The 24,513-nt window shown below is 41.1% G+C and overlaps 1 protein-coding gene across 2 annotated transcripts in view; it reads left to right on the top strand.

Annotated features, from left to right (window-relative positions):
* Nucleotides 1-23,571, top strand: part of tmem65 (transmembrane protein 65) — a 42,167-nt gene extending 18,596 nt beyond the window's left edge. Inside the window, exons 2-8 of one of the 2 annotated variants that reach the window (XR_003694322.1) lie at nt 11,327-11,371; nt 12,091-12,158; nt 12,377-12,431; nt 18,160-18,202; nt 19,452-19,557; nt 20,767-21,166; nt 22,297-23,571. Coding sequence is in view for 1 of the 2 variants with exons in the window: in XM_028598421.1 (XP_028454222.1) it covers nt 11,327-11,371; nt 12,091-12,158; nt 12,377-12,431; nt 18,160-18,202; nt 19,452-19,557; nt 20,767-20,898 (449 nt within the window). In the remaining variant the exon portion in view is untranslated. Of the gene's footprint in view, nt 1-11,326; nt 11,372-12,090; nt 12,159-12,376; nt 12,432-18,159; nt 18,203-19,451; nt 19,558-20,766 lie in introns of both variants that reach the window. The other variant, XM_028598421.1, reaches the window with a different exon arrangement.
* Nucleotides 23,572-24,513: the final 942 nt, after the last annotated feature.

The raw sequence follows: 24,513 nt of genomic DNA, 5'->3' as shown, positions 1-24,513 counted from the left end.
AGATTTACCGGACTCAGAGTTAACAGTTGTCATGTTGATTGAGGAAATCTGCGGATTTCAGCGTTGTTATTTGGGTCTGTTACTCAGCCACAGAAAGGTGACATTTGCATTCTTGAAGAAAAAAGCCCCTATCTTGCACCCGGCGCAGCGCAAAGCCCGACGCAAGTGTCTTTGCTAGTTTAAGGCCGACGCAGTGGTCGATTTCCCGCCCAGCGCCCACGTTGTTTAGATGCCAAATGCACCTGCGCCCATGGGTGTGCTGGTCTAAAGTCAATGACGCAGCATTTCATTGTTATTTTAACAGCGCATTAGTTAAATGCTCTTAGGCTCGTGCACAGCGCGCGCACACTGTGCTTGTTACACACACACAGGGACGCGCAGCAGCACACAAACATGCACAAGATTAGAAAATAAAAATATTACAATGTGAAATAGTATTATGATATGATCTGCTCGTGCGCTTTCACTTCACGCACGAGCAGATCAGTTTCTTTTCCCGAAAATCTCTCCTTCCTGCTCAGCAAATCTGCCTTCATAAAGGAAATACACCAAGGTCCAAACACGCCTGGCTTTTAAAGGGAATGGGAGATGATCTCTGATTGGTTTATTACACGTTACGCCCAAAACACACATATGAATTAATGAAGACACTAAGTACAAACCTTTAGAACCATGCGCCTGGAGACCGGACCCTTTTTTTTCCGCCATTAAACTAGCAAAAGTGGATTTGTACGTGCCCTAAATGCGCCAGGCACTTCACGCTGTGTGCTTAGATCGTTGAAATAGGGCCCAAAGTCTGGTGATAATTCTATGTTTTTCTTTTTATATGTGGGTCCCATATTTAAAGGTTTACGTCTTCAGTAGAAACCGATGGACTTAGGGCCGAGTGCCATAGATGGAAAGTCAGAAAGAATTGGTTTTGGAGTTTTCACGGAATTTGTTGACACCAACAGAAGTATTGTAAACCTTTTAATCCCCGCCTACGAAGCTCTGATTGGTTGGTTGTTATCAGCACCAGTCTGAGGATCCGACACATTCAAGTCGCTGAAAAAGAGAGATTCGGTCAACGTTTTAAAAATGGGGCTGCATTTTCATTTAATTTTGGGCTGAACGAAAACGCCATTTCTGTTTGTGAAATGTCAAACGTGACAGTAAGTAGTTCCTCTCCTCAGTCCCTCTCCTCAATTTGAATTTGTTTTCATTTGAGGAAAGAGTGTGGCCGTCTTCTCATACTCTGAACTTTTCCAAGGGCAAAGATCCTAATGCCAAAACAATGCAAGAACACAAAAGATCTTCCAAAATGTAAATGTCAAATCCTGTAAATGTCACGTTTCTCACATTTGAATACATTTAATTAGCTCTCAAATCCTTTAGTCATCCAAACTGGTGTAGTGTTCATTAATAAATCAGGACAGATTCTCACAAAGGACCAAACAACAAAGATTTTTTACTTTTAGTCTGTAGGATATGATTTGTAGACTGGGATGTCTCTGCAGCACCACAGTACTTTATTCCGAATGGTTTGACACATAGTTTGCCTTTAACCAGATTTTTTGCCCCCCTACCATTTGGATATTGCATCAGTCCTTATTGTGATTTCAATAAAATTGCCATTAATTGCGCAGCCCTAGTGTGCAGTGTGTTGCAGGACGCATTTTCACTCTGTTAATCAGCAGTCTGACAGCAGACAGAGGATACAGCATCTGCGGATGTCTAATTACGTAAGTTATACACAGGCTTATGTTTGATTTAATCACACACTGACATATGGATTGTGTTAAACTCACACTGCTGTCATTATGTTCTTTATGAGATATTCTGCAGCAGACCGAGATCCCCCGAGAGCTACAACTCTTCTGCATTTACTCATCTGACTCCAAATCTGCTGCTTTGGCAGATTGTGCAGTGATATATATATATATATATATATATATATATATATATATATATACTGTATATATTTGGATATATATATATATATATATACACTACCGGTCAAAAGTTTGGGGTCACTTAGAAATTTCCATTCCAGACACAATACCTGCTGAGATCAGTTGCATTGTTTTTTTAATCAGAACAGCAGTTTTCAGATTACATTATGTGCTTACATAATTGCAAAAGGGTTCTAGACTGTTGTAGAAAGAAGTGGCTGAAGAAACACTTGAAATTCATGCTTTTTGGTCTAAACGTCATACCCAAATTAAAAGTGGTACAGCTCCCATATACTTTGACACTCAGGGGTGTGCCTGATATCATTGGAAAGGAAACATTCTCAAGTTTTTGTTACAAGTGTCAGGGTGATTCTAGGCCTTACTGACTGGAAATTTCTAAGTGACCCCAAACTTTTGACCGGTAGTGTGTGTGTGTGTTTATATATATATATATATATATATATATATATATATAATATATATATATATATATATATATATATATATATATATATATATATATAAATATAAATATATAAATATAATTTTTGCCTGCATCAGTCAGACCTATTTCTGGACTCATTTTCCCAAGAGTCACAGTCTTTGTACTCGCTGCAGTCATTAGGAAGTTAAAATCCGAAAAGGTGAAAGTGGGTCATTCCCACCGTGTGGCCTGACATTTTCAGCAGCGCATTTGAAAGGAATATTCTTCTGTCAAGTAGACAAAAAAAAAAAGCCACTTCCAGCAGCCCTGCGAGGCTGCTTTACGCACCAGAAAACAAATCTCTTGGGTGCATGAAAAAGAGTTTGCAGGTATGCAATCAGAACCGTATCGCTTGGAGTAGATAAAAGCAGCACATCAGTGTGCTCCAGTCGGGGATGACAAAGGAATTCGATGCCGTTTCTCATCTGACATGGTTTCAGCTGGCTTCAATGTTGTTGTTTTTACCGTATTTAACCAGGGTAGAGTCACTAGAAATGGATCCATTCAAATGTACCGCACATTTTAACCCAATTTCTAGAATATTGGCAAATGAAAATGCAAATGAATGTGTTTCCCTCCACTGCTGTTGTGGGAATATTAGGCCAGGTGTTGAGCGTGCCAAGATAAACGGCTGGTGGATCCAGTCAAGTGCCAACAAACCAATGCAGAAGAAGAGGGCGAAACAAGATTAAAAGAGTGCCAATCAAGGCTCAAACGATGGGAAACCGTGTAGAAAATGTGATGGAAGTATGACATTTTGTCTAATAATTTGAGGAATGTTTTAAAGTCTCCTCATCAGTCCACACAGATCAGATGTTTTTATCTCTTCAGCGGAAACTTGAGTGACGTTTCAGTTTCACGCTTCATTAACGTCATGATTTATTCTTCCTTTGCGCGCACGTCAGCGAGATTCTCCGGAGTCCCATGAGGAGCTGCCGGCTGCTACGGTTTACGTGTTTTAGTTGTGTGTGACGACACCGAGAGGCGACCGTTTGTTCAAAACGACAACAGCGATACGATACGTATCACGCTACATGGATCACGATTCAATATATTGGAATATATTTCGATATTTCGATAAGGTGATATATTGGGATTTTTTTTAAAGTATAATTTTAGAAAAACTAATATTTGAAAAAAGACATGATGTTCATAAAAGTCAAAGAAGTTTACTTTAGGTAAACAATTCAGTATACAGAAAATCAAACTGTTAGTTTGGGATTGTGGTTCCCAGGTTCTTAGTGAGCTAATGTTTATATGCTAAAGTAGGCCAAAGTTCATAGCTAGTTAGCTTCTAGACAAAAGTCAGGCACTGTTAGGCGAGGACACTAGTGGTGCGTCTCAGCATAGCCATCTAGCAGTTAGGGGTTTAAACACAACATAAACGTGAACCACTGTCTTACATGAATATTTTTTAACGCAAAGATTTTTTTCCGCGATAATCAAGTGTATTGATTTTTTTCTCATACACCCCTATGCAATAGCATCAGTTATATCCGAACTGAAGAGTATTTATTCATTGATGAAGAGCAAGGAAGGGCACTAAAGGCTTTTCTCAAAGGAAAAGATGTTTTCGCACTTCCACCGACGGGCTTGGTCAATAGTTTGATGGACAGATGGTTCATTCAATTACCTGCCAAGTATTCTTTGAAAGTGCCTTTCCATTTCCAAGCAGTTTCCAATGACGGCTAAGTGTTTCCTTTAGGATTTTTTTTAAGCAGGGCGACAGAGGTTGTATACATTGTGCGTCTGCCCTATTTCTGATACCGTGGCGGCAGAAATTTTGCCGTGGCGGCCCGCCACCACAAAATCAACATAGAGGAAACACTGCAACTTCTCAGATGGTTCTGTGTGACAAACCATTTTTTTTCACCATTTTTATTGATACACCAACTTTTCCACGAGCCAAGCGATATTTCAGCATTCCCCGAATTCCCAGAGTTTTCCCTTCTTTTTTTATGTGTAAATTGAAAATATGCAGAGGTGGATAGAAACACACTTACTGAGACTAATGCTCTCTTCTCTTTTTCAAGAAAGCCCTGTTCACAGTTCACAGTCCAACCACAATCTAATCTATTTTTGCTGAAGTTAACCTTTAGGTCCTTTTTCGGTCATATTAATCATGTTACTTTACACATGCCTGACATCATTTCACAGAAAAATTCACAGTTGGAAGATTTCGTACCACCCAGTGAGTCTATATTTTTGTACATTCTTCTCTTGATTTCCCTAATTTTGCCATCCTTTCAGTGACTGAAACACTCTAGTTCCGTAAAAGGTTCAGGACTGTGATCTGTAGTGAGACGGTTTGGGATCACCAGAATTAGTAGCATTCATCCTCTGAGAAACATGAATGTCTTTACTAAATATGATGTTAATACATTGAATAGTTCTGGTGCAATTTCCCTTTGGACCAAAGTGTCACACTCATAGCACCCTGCAGAAACATGCAACAGCATTAGGATTGCACGAAATGAGGAAAATATGCGGTATGCGATAACTTGTTGAATATCGCGATAATGATATTTCTTGCGATAAATATATACAGATAAAGTGTACTCAATTCTGCCTTTCTACTGCTTTCAGTATTTTGATAAAATACAAATTGCTTGTTGAATTAAAACAAATGTAAGGAAATAATTTCCTCCTTTTTTTTTGTTAACAAATTGAAACATTGAATTGAACATAAAAGTAGGCGTGCACCAATCCAATGTTAAGATCGGATATCGGCCCCGATATTGACAAAAAACTGGATCGAAAAAATTAACAGATCCACAGGCCGATCCAGTTTTGTTTATTTACCCCCCGTCTGTCGCACGTGTGTCGCATGCTGGAAGAGTTGAGTGTACAAATAAATAAGAATTCAATACGTTACATCTCTGTTATTTTGTCTTACTTAATAAAGTAATGTTTAGTCAGGAAAGTCTGGTGCCTTTAGTCTCTTCCACATGATGGAAGGAAGGTATAAGGTGGAATGTACAGTTTATTATTAATTCAACAATGGTATCGGATAGCTCAAATCTCTTTACATAAATATTTTTTTCTACTACTATGGGCCACAGTTAACAGAAACGATTAGACATACATTTAAATGGTGCCCTGCTGGTAGGTTTTACAACTTGACCTACTTTCACTCAAGTACGGTGCAGTAAAATCAATCAGATGTCCGTGATCTGCGTAACGTAAGGACAGTGGGACATTTGCTTTCAACAGAGCGACCGTAATAACCTAACATACCATCATTACTGAGATTAAACTACATTCTTGGTTATGTTTGCACTGAATAACGCATTCAATAAACCGAAACGTAACTCTTGCAGCGCACATGAACAGATGCGCGATATTAGCTCACACATAAAATAGCACCCTGGTGAATTAACCTACCGTTGCTAACGTACATTCATAAATCCTGCATAACATCGTCCCGTACCTACAGGACCTCAGACTTACTCTTTGATGCACGCACAGAGTAGTGTCGACAGACTTAGTCCAACGAGGGGAGAAAGGATAGTGTGATCGCGTTCCACGTTTACCGCTGTGTCCAACCTTACTAGAAGGTAGAGCGAGCCACAACTGACAGGGAGAGAGAGAGAGAGAATGTATCACTACAGCCAATCAGCAGTCTTCTCAAAGCGATGGTTCGATGATTCACAAATAGGTTGCACGTAAGGGGGGAAAAAGTAGCTTCCACTTAAGGGGCCCTATCTTGCACCCTGCGCAGCGCAAAGCCCGAAGCAAGTGTCTTTGCTAGTTTTAAGACCGACGCACTTGTCAATTTCCCGTCCAGCGCCTGCGACTAGGATTAGTGTGTTTGACCGGGTGGGGGGGCGTGGCATCACGATGGTGACTCTCCATCGTGATGTCGGCCAGCCATCACGATGGATGATGATATTGTCCATTGGCACAACCCTACTGGAAACCAGTTTTTATACTGAGCCAGGCCCGTTTTATTGTAACTTAATTGTTGCTTTTACATTTTCCTGTATATCAAATTAAATTAAATGAGTTTTTCACAGAGAAAGGAGGTTTAGTGAGCCAACGGTTCCGGTATTTTGGGGAGCGATGGATGGATGGATCACTGGCATTTCACTGGCAAATGGCTTTAATTTACATGTCTTCATGGGTTCATTGTCCAGCTTCAGAAGCTCAAGAGCTCTGCTCTTATTAGACCTGCCAAGCCCTAAAAAAAATAAAATAAAAAAAAAGACAGAGGTTGGATAATGTTTTGGCCATCTGTGGGGATCTATCAGTGCTTTATAATTAGACTTGGATCAACGTTTATTTAAAAAAGATAGCTGTTCTGCCAGGGGGGTTTAATGCTGCCATCACATTAAATCTGCAATTCATGATGCATTGAGTTTAAAGATTGTGCAGCTCAATACAGAGATGAAGCTGTCTGTTGTCGTTGCTGCAGTACTACAACACTAAATACTTTCTGTTTAAACTGTTAATAAAGTGTGACTACTCTCAATAAGTTCAAAGACAATTCCGGCTTAAAATGAACCTAGGGATTAATAACGTGTACCGAGTCGACCATTCTCTGGGATCTGTTTTCATGCTAATCAAACGTGTCTCTAGCTTGAAACAAGCCAGCACAAACCGCTGATTAGCTTATAACGCTAGTATTCGGGGCAGAGGGTAAAGTAAAAAGAAATCGCTATTTCTTTACCACTAACAAGGGTAAAAAATAAATAAAAATGTAGCGTTCACGTATACAGGCAGGTGCCATCTTGGGAAAACAGTCATGACCAGTCAAACGACAAAAACCGTGGAACTAGCAACATAGCAACGTAGCTCAAGGACGGCGTTCGTGAACGCTACTCTTTATATTCTATCTTTTTAATAAACTGTCTGTACACTTACAAAATTCTCAATGCTTCGGTTTACATGTAGGGACACTCATTATGCTACTGTTGAAGTGTGACGCTATTTTGAGCCTTGTTAGAGGTGTAGAAATAGAGATTTTTTTTTTCTTTACCCGTGCCCCGACGACTAGCGTTATAAGCTAATCAGTGGTTTGCGCTAGCTTGTTTCAAGCTAGAGACACATTCGATTAGCATGAAAACATATGAGGGAACGGTCGACTCGGTACACATATGTTATTAACCCCTTTATTCATTCTGCGCCGGAATTGTCCTTTTAACAAAATGACAAATAAGCTCTGACTCCAGGAATTTCCAAAATAAAAGTCTGAAATACTCACTTTGGGAAACCGTTTTTTTCTCAACACAAAGTACAAGTGCCATTGAGCAATGCAACTAGCCACTGCTGTTTTTGTGGAAGCCCGCAACATTGATGCTTGAGTGACCAACAGAGGGGCGTGCTGTTAGTTTAAGTAATGAATAAAAAAAGCAAAAGTTGTCATACATAAAATTCCTCCGCCGTCACTTCACTGGATGAATGTTGTTGCTAAGTGATAGCAATCTTAAATCTCAAATCTCTCAGATAGTCGGGCTCTGGTCTGGCAGAGGCTTTGATCTGTAAACCGGAAGGATGCTTAAACTTTTGATGTGGATGTGTGTTTGTTTTTCATAGCAAGAAAGCAACTCGTTGGGAGCAAAGAGAGGGGAGGGGACTTTGGGAGTAAGTGAAGTCGGGTTGAAAGAAAGAGATGGTCCTTAAGGGCTGCAATGATTGGTCAATAATTGTACATAACTCATTGTTTTAGGCTTGGGCAAACCAACATATATTTGACTTGATGACATCACCTTGTGCTGGGCATATTTGACTGTAACTGTAACATTTAAAGATATATAGTTGAACACGGAGGTCCGACCAATCTGTCGACTCTGCTGGGCTTATTTTCTGTACTGCGTTGCTTTGCTAGCGTCTTTGATAAACCAAATCTAGCGCCACGAACCGCAACCTCTCCCCACCGGTCGGACCGACTGCCAGTTTGGGTGCTGTCATTTTCTTTAGTCTGCGGCCCAACAGGTACATCAGCTCTCCAAGCTAACGTTAGTCAAAGTGTGGACTTGTGAAAGCATCAGACATGTTGTCCATTAACGTTAGCATTGCCATTATTCTTATGTCTCATTCGAGCTACAGATCTGCTACCCGATCTGGAAAACTTGCACCAAAATAATGTACCTTAAAATAATGTTTCCAAAATCCTTTCAGCGGTTCATCAACCTGTAACAGGGTGAACGGCACTTCTGCATTCGCTTTTCGGCCCTCTATCTGCTATAACCGCACTATGCAAGTTCGCCAGATGGGGTAGCGGATCTGTAGTTCGATTGAGACATAACAACAGTGGTAATGGACTATTTCGCTTCCAACCTGTCGGGGGGACCGAAGCGGATAAAGTGCTTTAATGTTGCTTTAAATTGTACCTACGGGACGCAGGAGGTTTTTTCCAATAATGAAAATAATTGTTAGTTGCACCCCTGGTCTTTTTCTGTTTTTCTGTTGGAAAAAGACCAGAGACGGTCAGATACGATCGGGCCAGTATTTGGAGTTCCTTGTTGTACTTTACAAACCGTAATTCATGGTCGGTAGTAGTAGTAGTAGTAGTAGTAAAAGTAACAGATGCATTTCAAGTTGCACTCGGCGCTGTGATCAATGAAGAGCAGGACATATTCCTGTCCTGGTTTGAAAGGAACAGTCCACTCCTGTATCCTGAAATAGACCCTGACCTTTCAGAGTGACTGGTCCGTCAGAGAGGCGTTAATCTGTTGACGGTGCTGCTGCCTGTTTGTTTTGAAAGATGAGTCCTCACACACAGACACACAGACACACACACACACACACACACACACACACACACACACACACACACACACACACACACAGACACGTTATTTTTCTGCTCTTGGCATCTCTCTGTTGGCAGAAAAGTTGGCAAACTCGAAAGTTGTGCGAGACGAGCACATAACTGCAAAAACACACAGGGAGGTCAAAAAGTGGACGACTATAATTGACCTATTCCTGCAATTGGTCATTCCATTCCCCAGAATGCACTCTGCTCCAGTGACTCACTTCTCTAGAGTCGGCTCGGTGTTTCCCCAGGGTGCTCGACAAAACCAACCCCAGTCCCCAGCGTCTCCTCTTCTCTCTTACCAATTAAAGTCAGACAGTCACAAATACACCTTCTATATACAATACCTTCTAGCTTGTAGGGGCTGGGTATTGCTTGAAATAATTTGATACCGGTGCAGTGTTTCCCACAGATTAGAAAGCAATTTGTGGTGGTGGTGGGGGGGGGGTGGTACATTCAAGGATAATAAACTGAGGAGGACACGCTATTGGTTGCTGTCCTCCTCTCCTACTCTTTCTTCAGTGCCTAGCGATTCTATCTTTTTCTCTCCCAGTGACCCTGTCTTTCTGCTTGAGCAGCACTGGTTGAAGCCTGAAAATATTGTAAACCAATTAATAACCTAATTAATTCCACTGATCGGACTGTTGAGCTCTGTTTCAGACTGATACCTCCGGTTCAGGCTGATCCTCATCCTCAAAACGTGCCTTTTTCAGTGTAAGAGTAAAACAATGACATAACATTATTTATAATACGTTTATTTGATTCACAGCTGCTACATATAGTGTTTTGACCTCGACAACCCAACTGCATTTTACCGCAAACTTGCGACTAGTTAACTTTCTAAAGCAGGCACAATCGCTTGTTAACTAAAGGTTTGGTCCGAACTCCAACATTAACACACAAAATATTTGTATAGCACTTTTTAATGTGTGATTGTGCAGGGTGTTCACGAGATACCAACCTTTCGTGAATTTGTGAATTTCACCAGCCGTTTCCATACGGCAGACAGTGTTCATGGAGACAGACGCTGTGTGTGTGTGTGTGTGTGTGTGTGTGTGTGTGTGTGTGTGTGTGTGTGTGTGTGTGTGTGTGTGTGTGTGTGTGTGTGTGTGTGTGTGTGTGTGTGTGTGTGTGTGTGTGTGTGTGTGTGTGAGACGTGTGAGTGACAGAGAGACAGAGGAGAGCAGGGAAAGGAAATGCAGCTAAACGAATACGCTGCGTGTTAAAATAAATAAATAGCGTTACGTAATGAAACGTAATGAAACGCAATGTGCGGCGGCAGGTGTTGATTGTGTGGCGTACCGCCACACATTAGTCTGTGTGGGGAACACTGCCGGTGCCAAAACAACACCCGAGTTTCCATACTGATAGCAAAAGCAATACTTTTACAATTAAACTTTGAGCCATACCTGTTTTTCTTCAACTCTATTAGTTATATTAAGCAACAGAAGCCAAACTTCTCAAATGTATCAGTGTTTAATCGTCTGAACACAAAAACAGCTCCCACAATAACTTTGCCTATTTCAAACGCAGTCTTAAGGAACAGAGTTCATCTACGAGACTAAGAATCTGACCAACTTTTGATGCTTGAAACAGGTTTTGAAACCTAGGAGTAATTTTAAAATCCAGCCAAAAGTGTGTTCTTGTCTCATGCAGCATATTTAATCACGTTTGTCTGACGAATAAGATGTCTTTGGTGTTTCAGGCACTTCTTATTTGAATGAAATCTGAAAAGATGATCTTTAAACTGTCCCCTGGCATTTAGAAACAGCACTGATTGGCATCAGGGGGGAGTTTATAATTAAAGGTCAAGATCTCCATCTGAAACAACATACATCTGGTCTGATTCTGGGAGAAACCTAATGGGATGATATATTTTGGCACTTTCGCATTCAAATGGTGGTCGTTTTTCTACCATTACACAACACTGTGTGTGTGTGTGTGTTTGTGTGTGTGTGTGTGTGTGTGTGAGAGACGAGCTGTCAGAAGTTACCGGGGAGTGTAGACTGAAAGTGTAAATTGTTGAATATAAGAGAGACTGTGATGAGTTTTGGGGTGAGCAAACTGTATCTCTGTGTTGCTGCAGACGCTTTAAGTCAAACCTCAGCAGTTAATGAGCGAACTTCTGACGTGTTTTGATGTTTTTCTTCTCAGAGACCCTGGAGCCCTCTCCGCCGACTGCAGCCCAGATTAGATATGGTGAGTGATGATTAAATCTCTCTCTCTCTCTCTCTCTCTCTCTCTCTCTCTCTCTCTCTCTCTCTCTCTCTCTCTCTCTCACACACACACACACTCACACACACACACACACACACACACACACACACACACACACAAAACCTCTATATTTTAGAAAGCAACCCGACATTCCTCCATCAGCATTTATGTGATGGCTTGAAATGCAGCAGACGTTCATTAATATAAAAAAGTCGCCCACTAAAGTTTTAAGCACAAGTTGTACATCAAAACTCCACCTTATCCTCTCTTATAAAGTTTGCACAAATATTTGGATAAGTCTGTTCACTCTGAGTATTAATATGTTCGGATGTATTTCCACATACTGTATGCTTCAGCACTTCAATTGACAACTTTCAGCTCTTGCATACTGATGAAAATTTTACCAAAATTGTCTACACATAATCTTCTTGATTTGAAAGTAATCTTAACACATTTTCCCTCACATCTATGGAAATATGTAACTAACATATGTGAAATGAATTTATGATAGAGAGCACGTGTGTGAATGTTAAAAAGAATGCAGTTAAAGAAAATACATTTTGGTGCATTTAATCTATTCATTTTACCAGCCAGGCTGATAAACCTGCGCTGTGTAGTTCACTGATGTCAAAGTGCCAGAATTAAATCTAAATCAGTCAGATTGTGTGTTAATTTACTATTTTCTTTCTGTTTGTCTGCAGTTTTGTTCCATAACGGCATCCCCTTTGTTGGATTTGGTTTCCTTGATAATGCCATCATGATCGCAGCAGTAAGTGAATGTATTTAAACAGTGATGAGGTGTGGTTTGACTGGAACTACTCGCCTGAAAGAAAAACAAGTTTTGTGAAAGGAAATAGAATCCGAAACAGATATAAATCTCCGTCAAAGATCACATTTTCTTCCGTCTACGTGTTCTTCTTGTGATAACATTTTCAATGAGTCCGGATGAACGTCTCACCTCATTCTCTTCTGTCCCTGTCTGTCCAGGGAACACAGATTGAACTCTCCATCGGCGTCACTCTGGGGATCTCCACCATGGCTGGTAAGAAGAACAAAACGGACCTGCAGTCTGTGGTCGAGTCACAATGAAATCTAAGTTTTACTTCATTATCCTGTTGGCTAATTCCATTGGTTATCAGTCAATTGAAAAATCAAGCATCAACAGTTTTGATAGCCATTTAAGTAAATTAATCAAGAAAAACTCCAAACATTCTCTGCTTCCATCTTCTCAAATACAATGATTTCCTTCTTTTATCTGTTTTTCTGTGATAAAAAAAAAATATTTTAAATAGAAATTATTTTACTAAAGTATGACCTCATTCATCAGGAAAATTCATATAAACCTCATTTTCTAAATATGTGACTTAGTTAGCTAAAAGTACTGACTAAACAGTTGAAATAGTTAGCTAAAAGTACTGACTAAACAGTTGAAATAGTTAGCTAAAAGTATTGTCTAAACAGTTGAAATAGTTAACTAAAAGTACTGTCAAAACAGTAATTATTATGAATTCAATCTAGTAATGCACCGATACCACTTTTTAGTACAAGTACTTACATTTGGATACGCCGCCGATACTGAGTACCGATATGAGTACTTAATAATTAGCCGGGTCCAACCAGACTCTGGTACATTTCATTAGTACGAAGAGTCTGGCCTCTCTCCATTGACAAGTGTTAACTTCCTTGAAGGCGGGTCCTCTATTGAAGTTTAAAACTATTGGATCTGCCCAGAGCCACTCTGGATCTGCCAGAACCAATCGCTAACCTTTGGTTGTGCCGTATGTCATGCGCATGTGCAACAAGAGGGGATACCCGTCAAGGCTTATATTTAGCATTGGCATCGCTAGCGTTAGCCTTAGCCAACTCCTTCACCACTAACAGAGCGATCTGGAAAATCAAACTTTTCCTGAACCCCGTGGGGGAGGAGGGCCACGACATCATGGCCACCAACACAACTCAGCAAAGATTGTTCTTGCTCGGGCTTTAACTTCTGGATATTCGGGGGGGGGAGCAAAATGTAGCTTGAGGGAAGCAGGAGGATTTTCCAGTTATGTTGTGTATTCTCCAAATCTGGCAGTGGCCATGGTGTCTGGAAAAGTGCAGCTGCAGGCTGCCGGTAAACTACACTGTCTCTTTAGCTACGGACCGTTGCACGTCCCGGTCAGGGACTCCCGGTGTTGGAATCCCTTTCCTTTAAAATAAACTTAATTCATGAACAGAAATCTCATTTTTCAGAGAAAAGAATGATGTGTATATTCACAGGAAGTAATAATTAAAAGAAAAGAAAAAAAGGGAATTTATTGGTCACAATCCACATAGTTTGTAGCCCGGCTCTGCCCTCCTACATACTTCCGCTCAATTTTCATTTTCTTTCAGCACACCGTGTGGGTTTGCGGTATATTCTTGGGTTTTTTCCGGTCAAATCTTTACCGGTTCAATCGGCGAACAGAGGGAGTGGCTGAGAACGATGACGTTCCTTCTCTCCAAAACTAGGCGATGACGGTGTCCTTTATAAAGGATCCTGTCACCAGGCCAGTGTGCCTAACTTATGGCCACATAAAGCTCTCGTGATGTTATTGCTTTTCTTTCAGGCTGGAAGTCACACAATATCATCTGTAATCAATGCCTCCTCTTCCATCAGCCATCACCTGGAAGACTTTATTATTACTCGGATAGCTCAGGTGATGCCACCGGTTGTATAAAGTTACACTGAAATATCTTCTTCACACTCGCAGCCCATCAGAATAATGTTGCAGTTTCTATCGTCATAGCTGCTGCTCTTCTGGGTCTTTATTACGCTGTGAAAACCATAAAGGCACTGGAGCTTGCCTTCTCCCTCTCCTCAACACTAGATCATTCCGTTTCCATGGATACTTGGCTCCAATTTCCCCTGCAAAGTGTAAATGAGAGAAGCTAGAGATCAATAGCGCTGCTCTCATGTCTTCATCCATCCAGGCGCTGCTTTATATCTGTGTCATCCTCATCCGTCCTACAGCGATGCTCAGCCAGTTTACCGAGTCCATATCTTTAGTTCTCTTTTATTTTTTTTTCAAATTTTTTTTTTCTCTTTTATTTGAGCGAGAGACCTTTTCCAGCTTTTGTTGCTGACACTTTTCATCGCGCAGCTGTCACACACAATCGGTGTCAGAGGCGCTGGTGAAATGAGCCAAGATTGTATCGGCGCTTTTCAGCGAGGAGTTTTTCTTTGAAGGAAACTCGGACTGAAGCCGTCCATCTGGCGGTTTAGTCTGCATTCTCACAGCCTGAGTCGGCCGTCAGACGATGCGGCCAAAACAGTCTTTCCATTAACTTTGAATGAGGGTGGCGCGTTTAGGCTGCGGTGGGGGGTGCCGCAGAGGGGTGGAGACGGAAAAAAACAAAGCGGCCTGCGGCGAAAAATTGAGACCGACTTAACTTTTGGAGAAACGCAACCCCACGTCACACTACGGTGGCCAATTGTGTAACTGGCGACTCGTCAAGTGTGTTTTGAGGCGTTGTGAGAGTCCCGTCCAGGAAACCGGAAACGTCACTACCTCTATCTCTGCTACGAGAGCGTTGTAAAACACCAAACGCAAGCGCTGAACTGCCCGGGACTTTGAGTAACAGCTGACCGTTTCCTCACTCCCTCCGTCTCTTTGCTTTCTCTCTTTCTCCATGAAACAAAGATCCCTTCAAGTGCGGTCGGAAACGTCAAGATCTATAAACGATCTGACGGGAAAACGGTAACTGTGAAATATAAAGTCTACCTGTGCCACATTGGGAAGTTAAAGAACACAACAGGGCTTTTACAGTGGAACTTCCACTAGTGCACAACCCTGCATCAAACGGACGGATTTGTTTTCTGTGGTCTGAACGCAGCTTAATCGATAATCGGCCGTCTGACAGTCTGGCGAGGTCAGTGACTTGATTCTGTTCGGTGTGTTCCGTGCCGTCGTCCGTCGTCGGGGCTGTCGGTGTTCATTTTGGCTGATTTGACATGTATAATCGGCGGGGGCGGGCACTGCCAGCAGTCGGACTCAAATGACCCATCTGATTGGTAGAGTGCTAACCTGGAAACTGGGAGCGGTATGAGCGTGACTAACGCCTCTCAAAATCTAACGAAAATCTTTCAAACTGACCTTTGTTGATCTGAAATGAAGACGGATTCGGCAACTGCACGGCCTATTTCTCGCTTAAAATGTTTTCAGAAACACGTTTCGGTGAGCTAGTTTAGTACAATATGAGATCGTATTCTGAATGAGCCGCCACAACGGTCTGTCTTTGAATTTCCGGAGAAACCAGACCCCACGTGACGCGTTCGTCCAATCAGCTGCCGGTTTTCATTTTTGGCCCACAATACAGATTAGCGCCGCCTGCTGTTATGGAGACGTATTACGTCTCGTCGCTTTGGTGTGTTCCGATGCATTTTTTTGACCAACTCGGGGAGACTGATCAGTCCAACTGCCTTTTCTGTCGAGGGCCGGCCGTCTGGTCGGTGTGTAACTGCAGCTTTAGTCTGTCTGCATTCAGCTTTGAGCATCTTTACTCTTAAGGCCTCCAGAGATCCACTGAAGGCAAAACAAACACATATAGTACTTAGCACCTTTACAGTTTTAATGGCTGTGCACAAATGTATTTTCTACCACACTGTCAGCAATCCCCTGTGCAAATCGGAGCCACAGCGTGAATTATTCATAGCTGCCAAGTGTTTTTGATGTAGTACATTAACAGGAATTTGCTTAGAAGCTAATTCTGCTGACAGTTAGACCATGAAGGCAGATGAAGAAAGAAGCTGACTAGTGTCTTGGTGGTTTTCCAAAGGTGCTCTTTGATCTGTAAAAAGTTTCACACCTTCTCTCACTCCTACCAACTCATCTTGGATTGTGCTGCTTTGATCTATTGTTTGGACTCCTATCTCTGCCTACATATTTCAGGAGAGTTTTATGTGGGCCACTTGGCACTGCCGAGTTTAAGTATATTCACTTATTCGTTCTGGTTTCCGTGTGTGGGTGAGTTTCTTAAGTTTTCCTGAAAGGGGGGCATGTTGGAAGGATGACAAAGGCTGGATTACAGCATCAACATCAGCCGATTAATTTGTCCTGTTATATTTTAACTTCAAGCATCCATCCATCTATTTGTTGGATGCTAGGCAAGGTAGCCCCGAAATCTTTCTCCCCAGCCATGTTCTCCAGAGGCCTATACTATGAAGCAAGGTCAACATTTATTTTTGTTACCCGGCTTCACTAAACCTAACTACAGCAGTCACGCACCAGATGTGACACGAAGGTTATCAACTTGTTCAATCTACCCTGGTTTTCCCAATCTAGTTCACATGAAAGGGGGCGGTGTTTGCTCCATATGACCAATCGCGAACATGGACATGTGTACCGGACCCGCATATTTGACATGAGAAGAACAAACGATAATCCTACAAGAATATGAAGAACACAGACATGTAATACAGGCAAAAAGCAATACCGTCACTGCTGCTAAATCCAGGAAAAAAAGCTGTCCAAAAAGTTATAAGGCACTGCCCCATCAGTCAGGCACAAGACAATCTGACCATAATTACACTTGTGCATTCCATGAACGTTTGTTGCTATATTCTTTAAATTGCAACCCTGGCAGTGGTAAGTGATCGTGGGAGCAAAAAATAAGACCTAATTTAAACCGGTAAGTAGCCTTTTAAGGCCAACAAGGACAACGCTCAATCGAGTATTGATTGGTCAGTATGCGGTGCTTTCATACTGGTTGATCTCTAATCTTGAGCCATAGACTGTTAAATATTAATGGACAAAGCATCCGGTTCGGCGAAGTGTGGGGGGGCGACACGTGCGGTTGCAAAAGGAGGTCGGTTTCTGTAGAGGTCTATGAGAAAGTGACCCACTTCTCACTTGATTTATTACCTCAGTAAACATTTATCGTAATGAGTTTATGGTCTCAATCGCTAGTTTCAAGTCTTCTGCGAATATTATATAATTATATATTATAATTTTTTGAATCATGGTCTCGTTGATTTTTAAAATCGGCGATAAAACGTGGTGTTCTAGGGCGTGGCTACGATGTGATTGCCAGTGAACGTGTGTAACGTAACGTAGAGCGTAAGGGCTTTTCCCTCACTCCTCCCTCTCATCTAATATCGTCACATCCGCAACCAGGATGGCTGCGCCGCGACTCACGGCAGAGCTCCACAAACCAAAGGGTGACGTCAGACACGCTCTGTCCATTAAAATGATACAGTCTATGTCTTGAACATAACCTGCTCTCGAGCAGCTCTTCCTGTGGGAACGTGAGGCTTTTCTAGGTCAGATGCGATATGAAACACCGCCAGCGTGTTCTGGGTCTGCCCGAGGTCTCCTCTCACGCTACATCCACACCACTACGTTTTCATTTCTGATCAGATGTCTGAACCCATCTCAGTAGGCTCCTTTTATCTGAAATGTTAAAAAAGGAAAATCTCAGGAAGAGCATTCCCACAGGCCTTAAAGAACCCTGAAAGTTTCTTTTATTCCCTAAAACTTCTGAAATTTGAAAATGAATGGATAACCTTGAAAGTATTTTTGAATACACCTAACTTGAAAACATAAATCAAGACCTGTGCTTTGGCTCTCTCTGGTAACCCCACAAAAATGCCAATTTGAGTCCTTGAATTTCAACCTAGACCTTAAAAAAGTCTTGAAAAGTTGCTAAAAAGAAATCGTCAAATCCTTCATTACATAAGATACCTATTTCTGTGTGTTTGATCAGAGAACGGCAGAAATCAAAGTGTTTCCTTCTTTGTGTTTATGCAGCTGCGGCGCTGGGAAACCTGGTTTCAGATTTGGCAGGTCTCGGGTAAGTAGCATTATAAACGTTCTCTAACGGTTCTGTTTTATTTTAAGGTTGATGCGTGACGTCTATTACAGTCGGTGTTTGCTTCCTTTTTAAATTGAAAATGGTAAATTAATAATTGCAATTACTTTGACTTATTATACCTTCTGTTTCCCTCCAAGGCTTTCACACATACTCATACTTGTAGTTTATTTGGTAACACTTTACTTGAAGGTATCGACATAATCGCGACATGACACTGTCATAACTCTGACATGACACTGTCATGAATGTGTCATAAATGTTTATGACTTCTGTCATTAAGTGTAATTCGTTTTTTTGTCATGACAAGGTGACATTGTTTGGGTTGTCTTGATTTTGACAACTTGACATTATTCAAAGTGACATTACCAGAAGTTGTCTTGGTCATGACAAGTTTACATTAAATTAGTTTGGGATGTCTCTGTCATGACAACTTAACATAAACCAGGATGACATTACCAGAAGATATCTTTGTCATGACAACTTGACATTAACCAGGATGACATTACTAGAGGATGTCTTTGTCATGACAACTTGACATTAACCAGGATGACATTACTAGAGGATGTCTTTGTCATGACAACTTGACATAATGTCATCCTGTCAAGTTGTCTTAATAAGGACACTCCAAAGACATTTAATGTCATGTTGTCCTGACAAATACATCTTCTGGTAATGTCATCCTGGTTAATGTCAAGTTGTCATTAAAAAGACATCCCAAACTAATTTAATGTCAACTTGTCATGACCAAGACAACTTCTGGTTATGTCACTTTGATTAATGTCAAGTTGTCATAATCAAGACAACCCAAACAATGTCAACTTGTCATGACAAAAACCGAATGACAGAAGTCATAAACGTTTATGACTTGTTTATAACGTTTGTGACACGTTCATGACAGTGTCATGTCACGATTATGTCAATACCATCAAGTAAAGTGTTACCGTTTATTTTGGTGTGTGTTTGTGTGCTTTATTCTTTTATCTCTGGGAGAACCAGTTCATTTTACATCTTCAACCTGAGGACATTTCTCTAGTAAATGATCAGTGTTTGGTTGGGGAAGCTGCATAAAGCAAACTCATGCTAATAGAGACGCGCGTTTGCTTTATCTTGGCATCCTTGTGAGCGTAAAAGCAACTCTACCTGCTGCTTTAGGCTAATGATTAGGGCAAGGATCCTAATTGTCAGTGAACGTCTGCACAAGTATATTTACCCGGATGTGTGTATGTAGTCTTGCAGGTTATGTGGAGGCTCTGGCTTCCAAACTGGGCATGCAGGGTCCAGATCTGACGCCCGAACAGGTGCACATGTGGCAGACCAAGTTCAGCTCTCACATGGTAAGATTTAGACGTTTGTTTACATTTTTTTGGGGGGGTATTTATGCCTTTAATTACATGCAACAGCTGTAGTTTAACGGGCGATATTGCAGTTTAAGACCGGCTGCCCCCAATTTTATTTGTGTGACGTGTTTTAGTCTCCAAGTAGCAATTGGCATTACAATAACCACAAGTAACCTTCAACAATAAAGGTAGGCACAAAACTAGGACATTTGCAAAGTATAAAAAGAAGAAAGCTTAAGCGGTGCAGGAAGGAAAGTCTGCCGCTGATAACGTATTACAAGAAGAGAATCCACAGACACAAAGAAGAGGCAAAGATTGAAGGAGAAAGAGATTGCCAAAAAAAAAAAAAAAAAAAATCACTGTCAGCTTTATTCTTGTCATTTGCATGCCTGAGGAGTGCAGAAATAGGTGTAAGATCAAATCTATCAAAGGCACACGCACTTAAAAGCTTAAAAGGAAGAAGCAACTGGTGAGCCAAAACGACCTTTTTCTGAAATATTCATTTTATTCTAAAACATGTCTCTGAAGATGTTTGTCTCCTGTGTATCGCGGCCAACTAGGACCCTAACAGGCTACTCTTAGGGCACTTTCACACCTATAGTTCTGTAGACTTGGGGCGATTGCCACATTGTTGCAGCATTGTTTCATTTTTCATTTGGTTCGGTTAGCGTTCACACTGTACTTTATCAAATGCACCAAACGCTGTGAACAAACGTCACACGGTCGGAAACAGGCCACTTGTTTATTGGACAGAATATCTGGGTGAGACTCAACGACATTTCGGAAAGTGGAGCAACTCCAAATTTATAACCTCTTGGGTTTTCTGGTTCTGCTTTAGTGTTTCTAATATTTTAGAGGAAGGCGATAAGGAGCAGCTGACCGACAGCGAGTGATGGAGACAAGAGAGATGATGATGATGTCACATTGACGACCAGCGATGTGTGGTTATAAATTAATAGGTTATGGATTTGAAAGTTACCATTCCCTTAATCGTATATAAGTCCGAGAATTGTGTGCAAGGTTGAAATTGCAGGCTAGTAAATGGATTTGGGTCAGATCACCAAGCTCTGGTAAGTGTGAAAGCGACCTTATTTGAATATTTTGAAGTCCAAAGAATATAATTAATGGGTTTTATTCTAGAGTCCATGAGAAGGACGACACGCGAAGGATTTCTACTTTAACACAATATCATTTCTTCTCCTGCAGGGCAAAGCCATCGGAGTGACCATTGGCTGCATTTTGGGGATGTTCCCGCTGTTTTTCCTGGATGACGAGAAGGAAAAGGACAAAGAGAAAGAAAAAGAAGCACAGCCCTGCGGTGACGCCTCGTCTTCCTAACAAGCCACTACAGTCACACACAACCCCCCGTCACACCTACAGACTGGATACTGCTGATGTCAACTTTTGAAGTATTTTACAGTCGGATGTTTCTCTGTTCAGGCGGCGTTCACACTTCTTCGGTCTCCGAAACCCTCTAAAGCTGTTTGTGTCAGCTGACCGTATTTAGCTCCATCGCAGCTTCAGCTCTCTGTGGCTTCCTCCGACGCACCAAGCTGCGGTGTTTCCACACGGTCTGCTCCATCAAGACATGCCGTCTGTTCATTCAGTACGTCAAGTTGATGGGGATTCACTCGTTTAAGTTTGTCACGAGGGATGGTTGCTGGAGGGATCTTATCACTTCTGGTTCTTCTCATCAATCCCGTTCTTTCTGGAGTCTGTCCGACCGACCCAGTCCGGCCATTCCTGTAATTTTTCCGAAAACCGACGGTCCGACATTCACGCCCATTTCGCGCTGCTGTTGGTCCGCTGCGTGGAGGTGAGAAAAGAGTCTCTCCTTTTTCATTTCCCACGCAACTATTTCTGTCACATTAATGGGAACAAACTGAGGGCGACACTAAGAATGTCTTCCAGGAGAGACTATTCTCTCCATATTTGATCAACGTGAGCATAATATGAGCACTTTAAGTTGTTAGATTTTACTCATGGAATGGAATGCTTACGAATTACAGAGCTCAATGTTGCGTAGCTTTTTGAACAAATGGTTGGTGAGAACAGGCTGCCACAACCGAGCATATCCCTAGCCTTAGACTGATATAAGTATCATTTCTGGGTCTACGTGTTTGACAAGCAAAAGAATTTCCCCAGAATGTCAGCACGTCCTTTAATTACCGCAAACAAATCCGATATGCTGGATGGTCGTACTGCTCTCCAGTACGGGCCACGCGTGGCTAATCCACATTAATTACAGTTTCTTTGTCACTATAAAACGTAATAGTTCACAGCCAGCTGCAGACTCTGTTTTTAGTGCCACAGCAGTCTTGTGTTGGCCTACATTAAGTGTGTTGCTGTGTACAGATTTTTAACTGGGGGGGACAAGCGAGGTAAAGTTATTTTATTAGTGCTCAGTATTGGCAGATTGATTGAGTGTAGGCATCTGGATCGGTATCTGGGGGAGGGAAGTTGGATTGTTACAACCCTAACCAATTAGTGGAACCTCACTGGTGCTTTTACCGCTCTTGCCTAAAGTCAGTGTTTCGCATCTTATTGTCAAAAATGTGAACACGTGTTTAAACGTCTTTTCCTTTCTGCTGGGTCCTGGGCGTTGATGAGAGGAATCAATGGTGCTGAAGCTATAATATTATTATTATTATTATTATTATTATTATTATTATTATTATTATTATTATTATGTCGGTGGAAACCAATCTTGAATTTCCATCTCTGTTTTTGACACAGAGCGAACGGCTGCTGTGAACGCTGCCTGAGTAGCTCCCAGGATGCGAAGTGCTCACCTGTGTCAACACCTTCAGACCAACTGCTGTCAAATTTGGATTCAAGTACCAGCTGCAGCTGCTGATTCCAACAGGGTTTTAGACAGCCCTCTGCTTTCCCACAGAGAAGGTGTGAATCCAAAAAATAAAAAAAACACCCAGGTGCCACCTGAGGGTAGAACAGAAGGGTCCAGGTGTGACCGGTGGTCGTTTCCCATCCTGACGGTAGAAACTCAAAAGTATATACTGGAACACTATTTAACATTTTAAACATTGTCCTTTTTATTATTATTATTATTTTTTTTTTTTTTTTTTTTTTTTACTAAGATCTGATTTATATTTGGTTATTTTTCTTCACCAGACACTTTATACATCTGAAGACTTCATCTCCATTTTGGGTCAAAAAGTAAAAGGGACTCATTACTTGAGCTGAAACTGAGCAGACTTTTCAGTGACACATTACGGTCCCTGAGTATCGGCAGTTTGGTTCTCGTGCATCTTTTAAACTTTTACCAAAAAAACCCCCAAAAAAAACAATATTTAAAAGAAGAGTAAGAGTGTCCGCTGCTACCTCGATGGGAATATTTTTAGATGTTTTGCATGAAGAACTGATGTAGCTCTATAGTCAGACTTTTTCTTTCCCCGTCAGATGGTTTTTAATATGCTGGAAAGTCTTCATATGTTTTGCGCGGGTTGAAAGAGGCGCTCGGTGGTGATGCACTCTACTTGGAAACTGAATGGCCTTTACTGTACGCCGATGTTTGCTTTCAAAGGTCTTTTCTGCATGTTTCTGTCCACTGCATCTTTTCTCCCCTCTCTTTCTCACTGACTCTTGACTTGGATCCGCCGGCCGTGTATTTAGTATTTTTTTTTTGGTTTTGCTTCCTCAGACTTGAAGCTCCAGATAGTTGGGAGTTTCCAAAAAAAAAGGCCCTGCAGTCCTAAACATGTTTATGCCATCACAAGTCAGTACAGTAGTTTTCAGTGATTTCTGTGACTCAACATTTGTCTCTTTTTTTTTTTTTCCTTCGTTAATTCTATCTCTCTCTCTTTTGTGCCTCTCTCTCACACACTCCGGCTCTCAGCACACATAATAACAAAGGTGCTTTTTGTAATTGCGATAAATCAAAGTGATCCATTTTTCTCCTGTTCACTGCTACCGGCCCCATCAGATAGCACTCTCTATTCACTACTTATTTGAGTGTCCACATTTTGAAGCTGCAACAAAAAAAAAAAAAAAAAAAAAAAAATAAAATATATATATATATATATATTATTACACTCTAATTAAGTGATAATGTTTAGGATTAATTGATCAATTGTTTAGTCTATAAAATGTCAGAAAACAAAAGAAAGTTGGGTAACACTTTACTTGAAGGTATCTACATAAGAGTGACATGACACTGTCACCTAACCATAACTCTAAGCCTAACTCTAATCCTAACCCTAACTTGATCATGACAAAACCGAATGACACTCACTAAAAGAAGCGTCATGTCATAAACGTTTATGACTTGTTTATAATGTTTATGACACGTTCATGACAGTGTCATGTCGCTGTTATGTAGCTACCTTCAAGTAAAGTGTAACCGAAAGTTGTGAGTAAGCCCAGGTGAATTCTTAAAAAGCACTTGTTTTTTTCTGAGTTGAAATATGTTCAACTTAACAATGAATTTTAAATGGTAAATTTTAGAAGTTGGAACTGGAAAATTATTGCTCTTTTAAGTTCAAAATTATACAATTATTTCCTGTTGGTTGACTTAACGTCTCAGCAATAGTCTGAATTCTCCACGTAACATTTATAAGTGCTCCCACAATGCAACAAACAAAGTCGTGTCCATTGCACTTCTCGCTGCTAACAAACCCATTGATAGATGCAGAAATGACCGCCGTAGCACACTACTGATCTCCATAGACGAGGGATGTACTATATCCTATTGGCCGATAAACGAGAAAGTTAACATATTGTTATTGTTCTGATAATGGGATTTCATGCGAAGCCTTTTTGCGATAGGGTTAGGTGTGATTGGATTTGCATAATACATAAGTTTATCAATGGGGAGACCAAGGCAAGCCTCCATATTTAAACAAACTGCGGATATATTGTTATACACTCGTTTACAATAATTCTATCTATTGTTTGCTCTACGGACAGCGAAAGTTGGTGTCGCTAGTAGAACTG

The sequence above is a fragment of the Perca flavescens genome, chromosome 14 (genome assembly GCF_004354835.1).
Source record: "Perca flavescens isolate YP-PL-M2 chromosome 14, PFLA_1.0, whole genome shotgun sequence".
Lineage (NCBI taxonomy): Eukaryota > Metazoa > Chordata > Actinopteri > Perciformes > Percidae > Perca > Perca flavescens.
The sequence above is the reverse complement of the archived record's forward strand: the minus strand, read 5'-3'. Positions and strand labels throughout refer to the sequence as shown.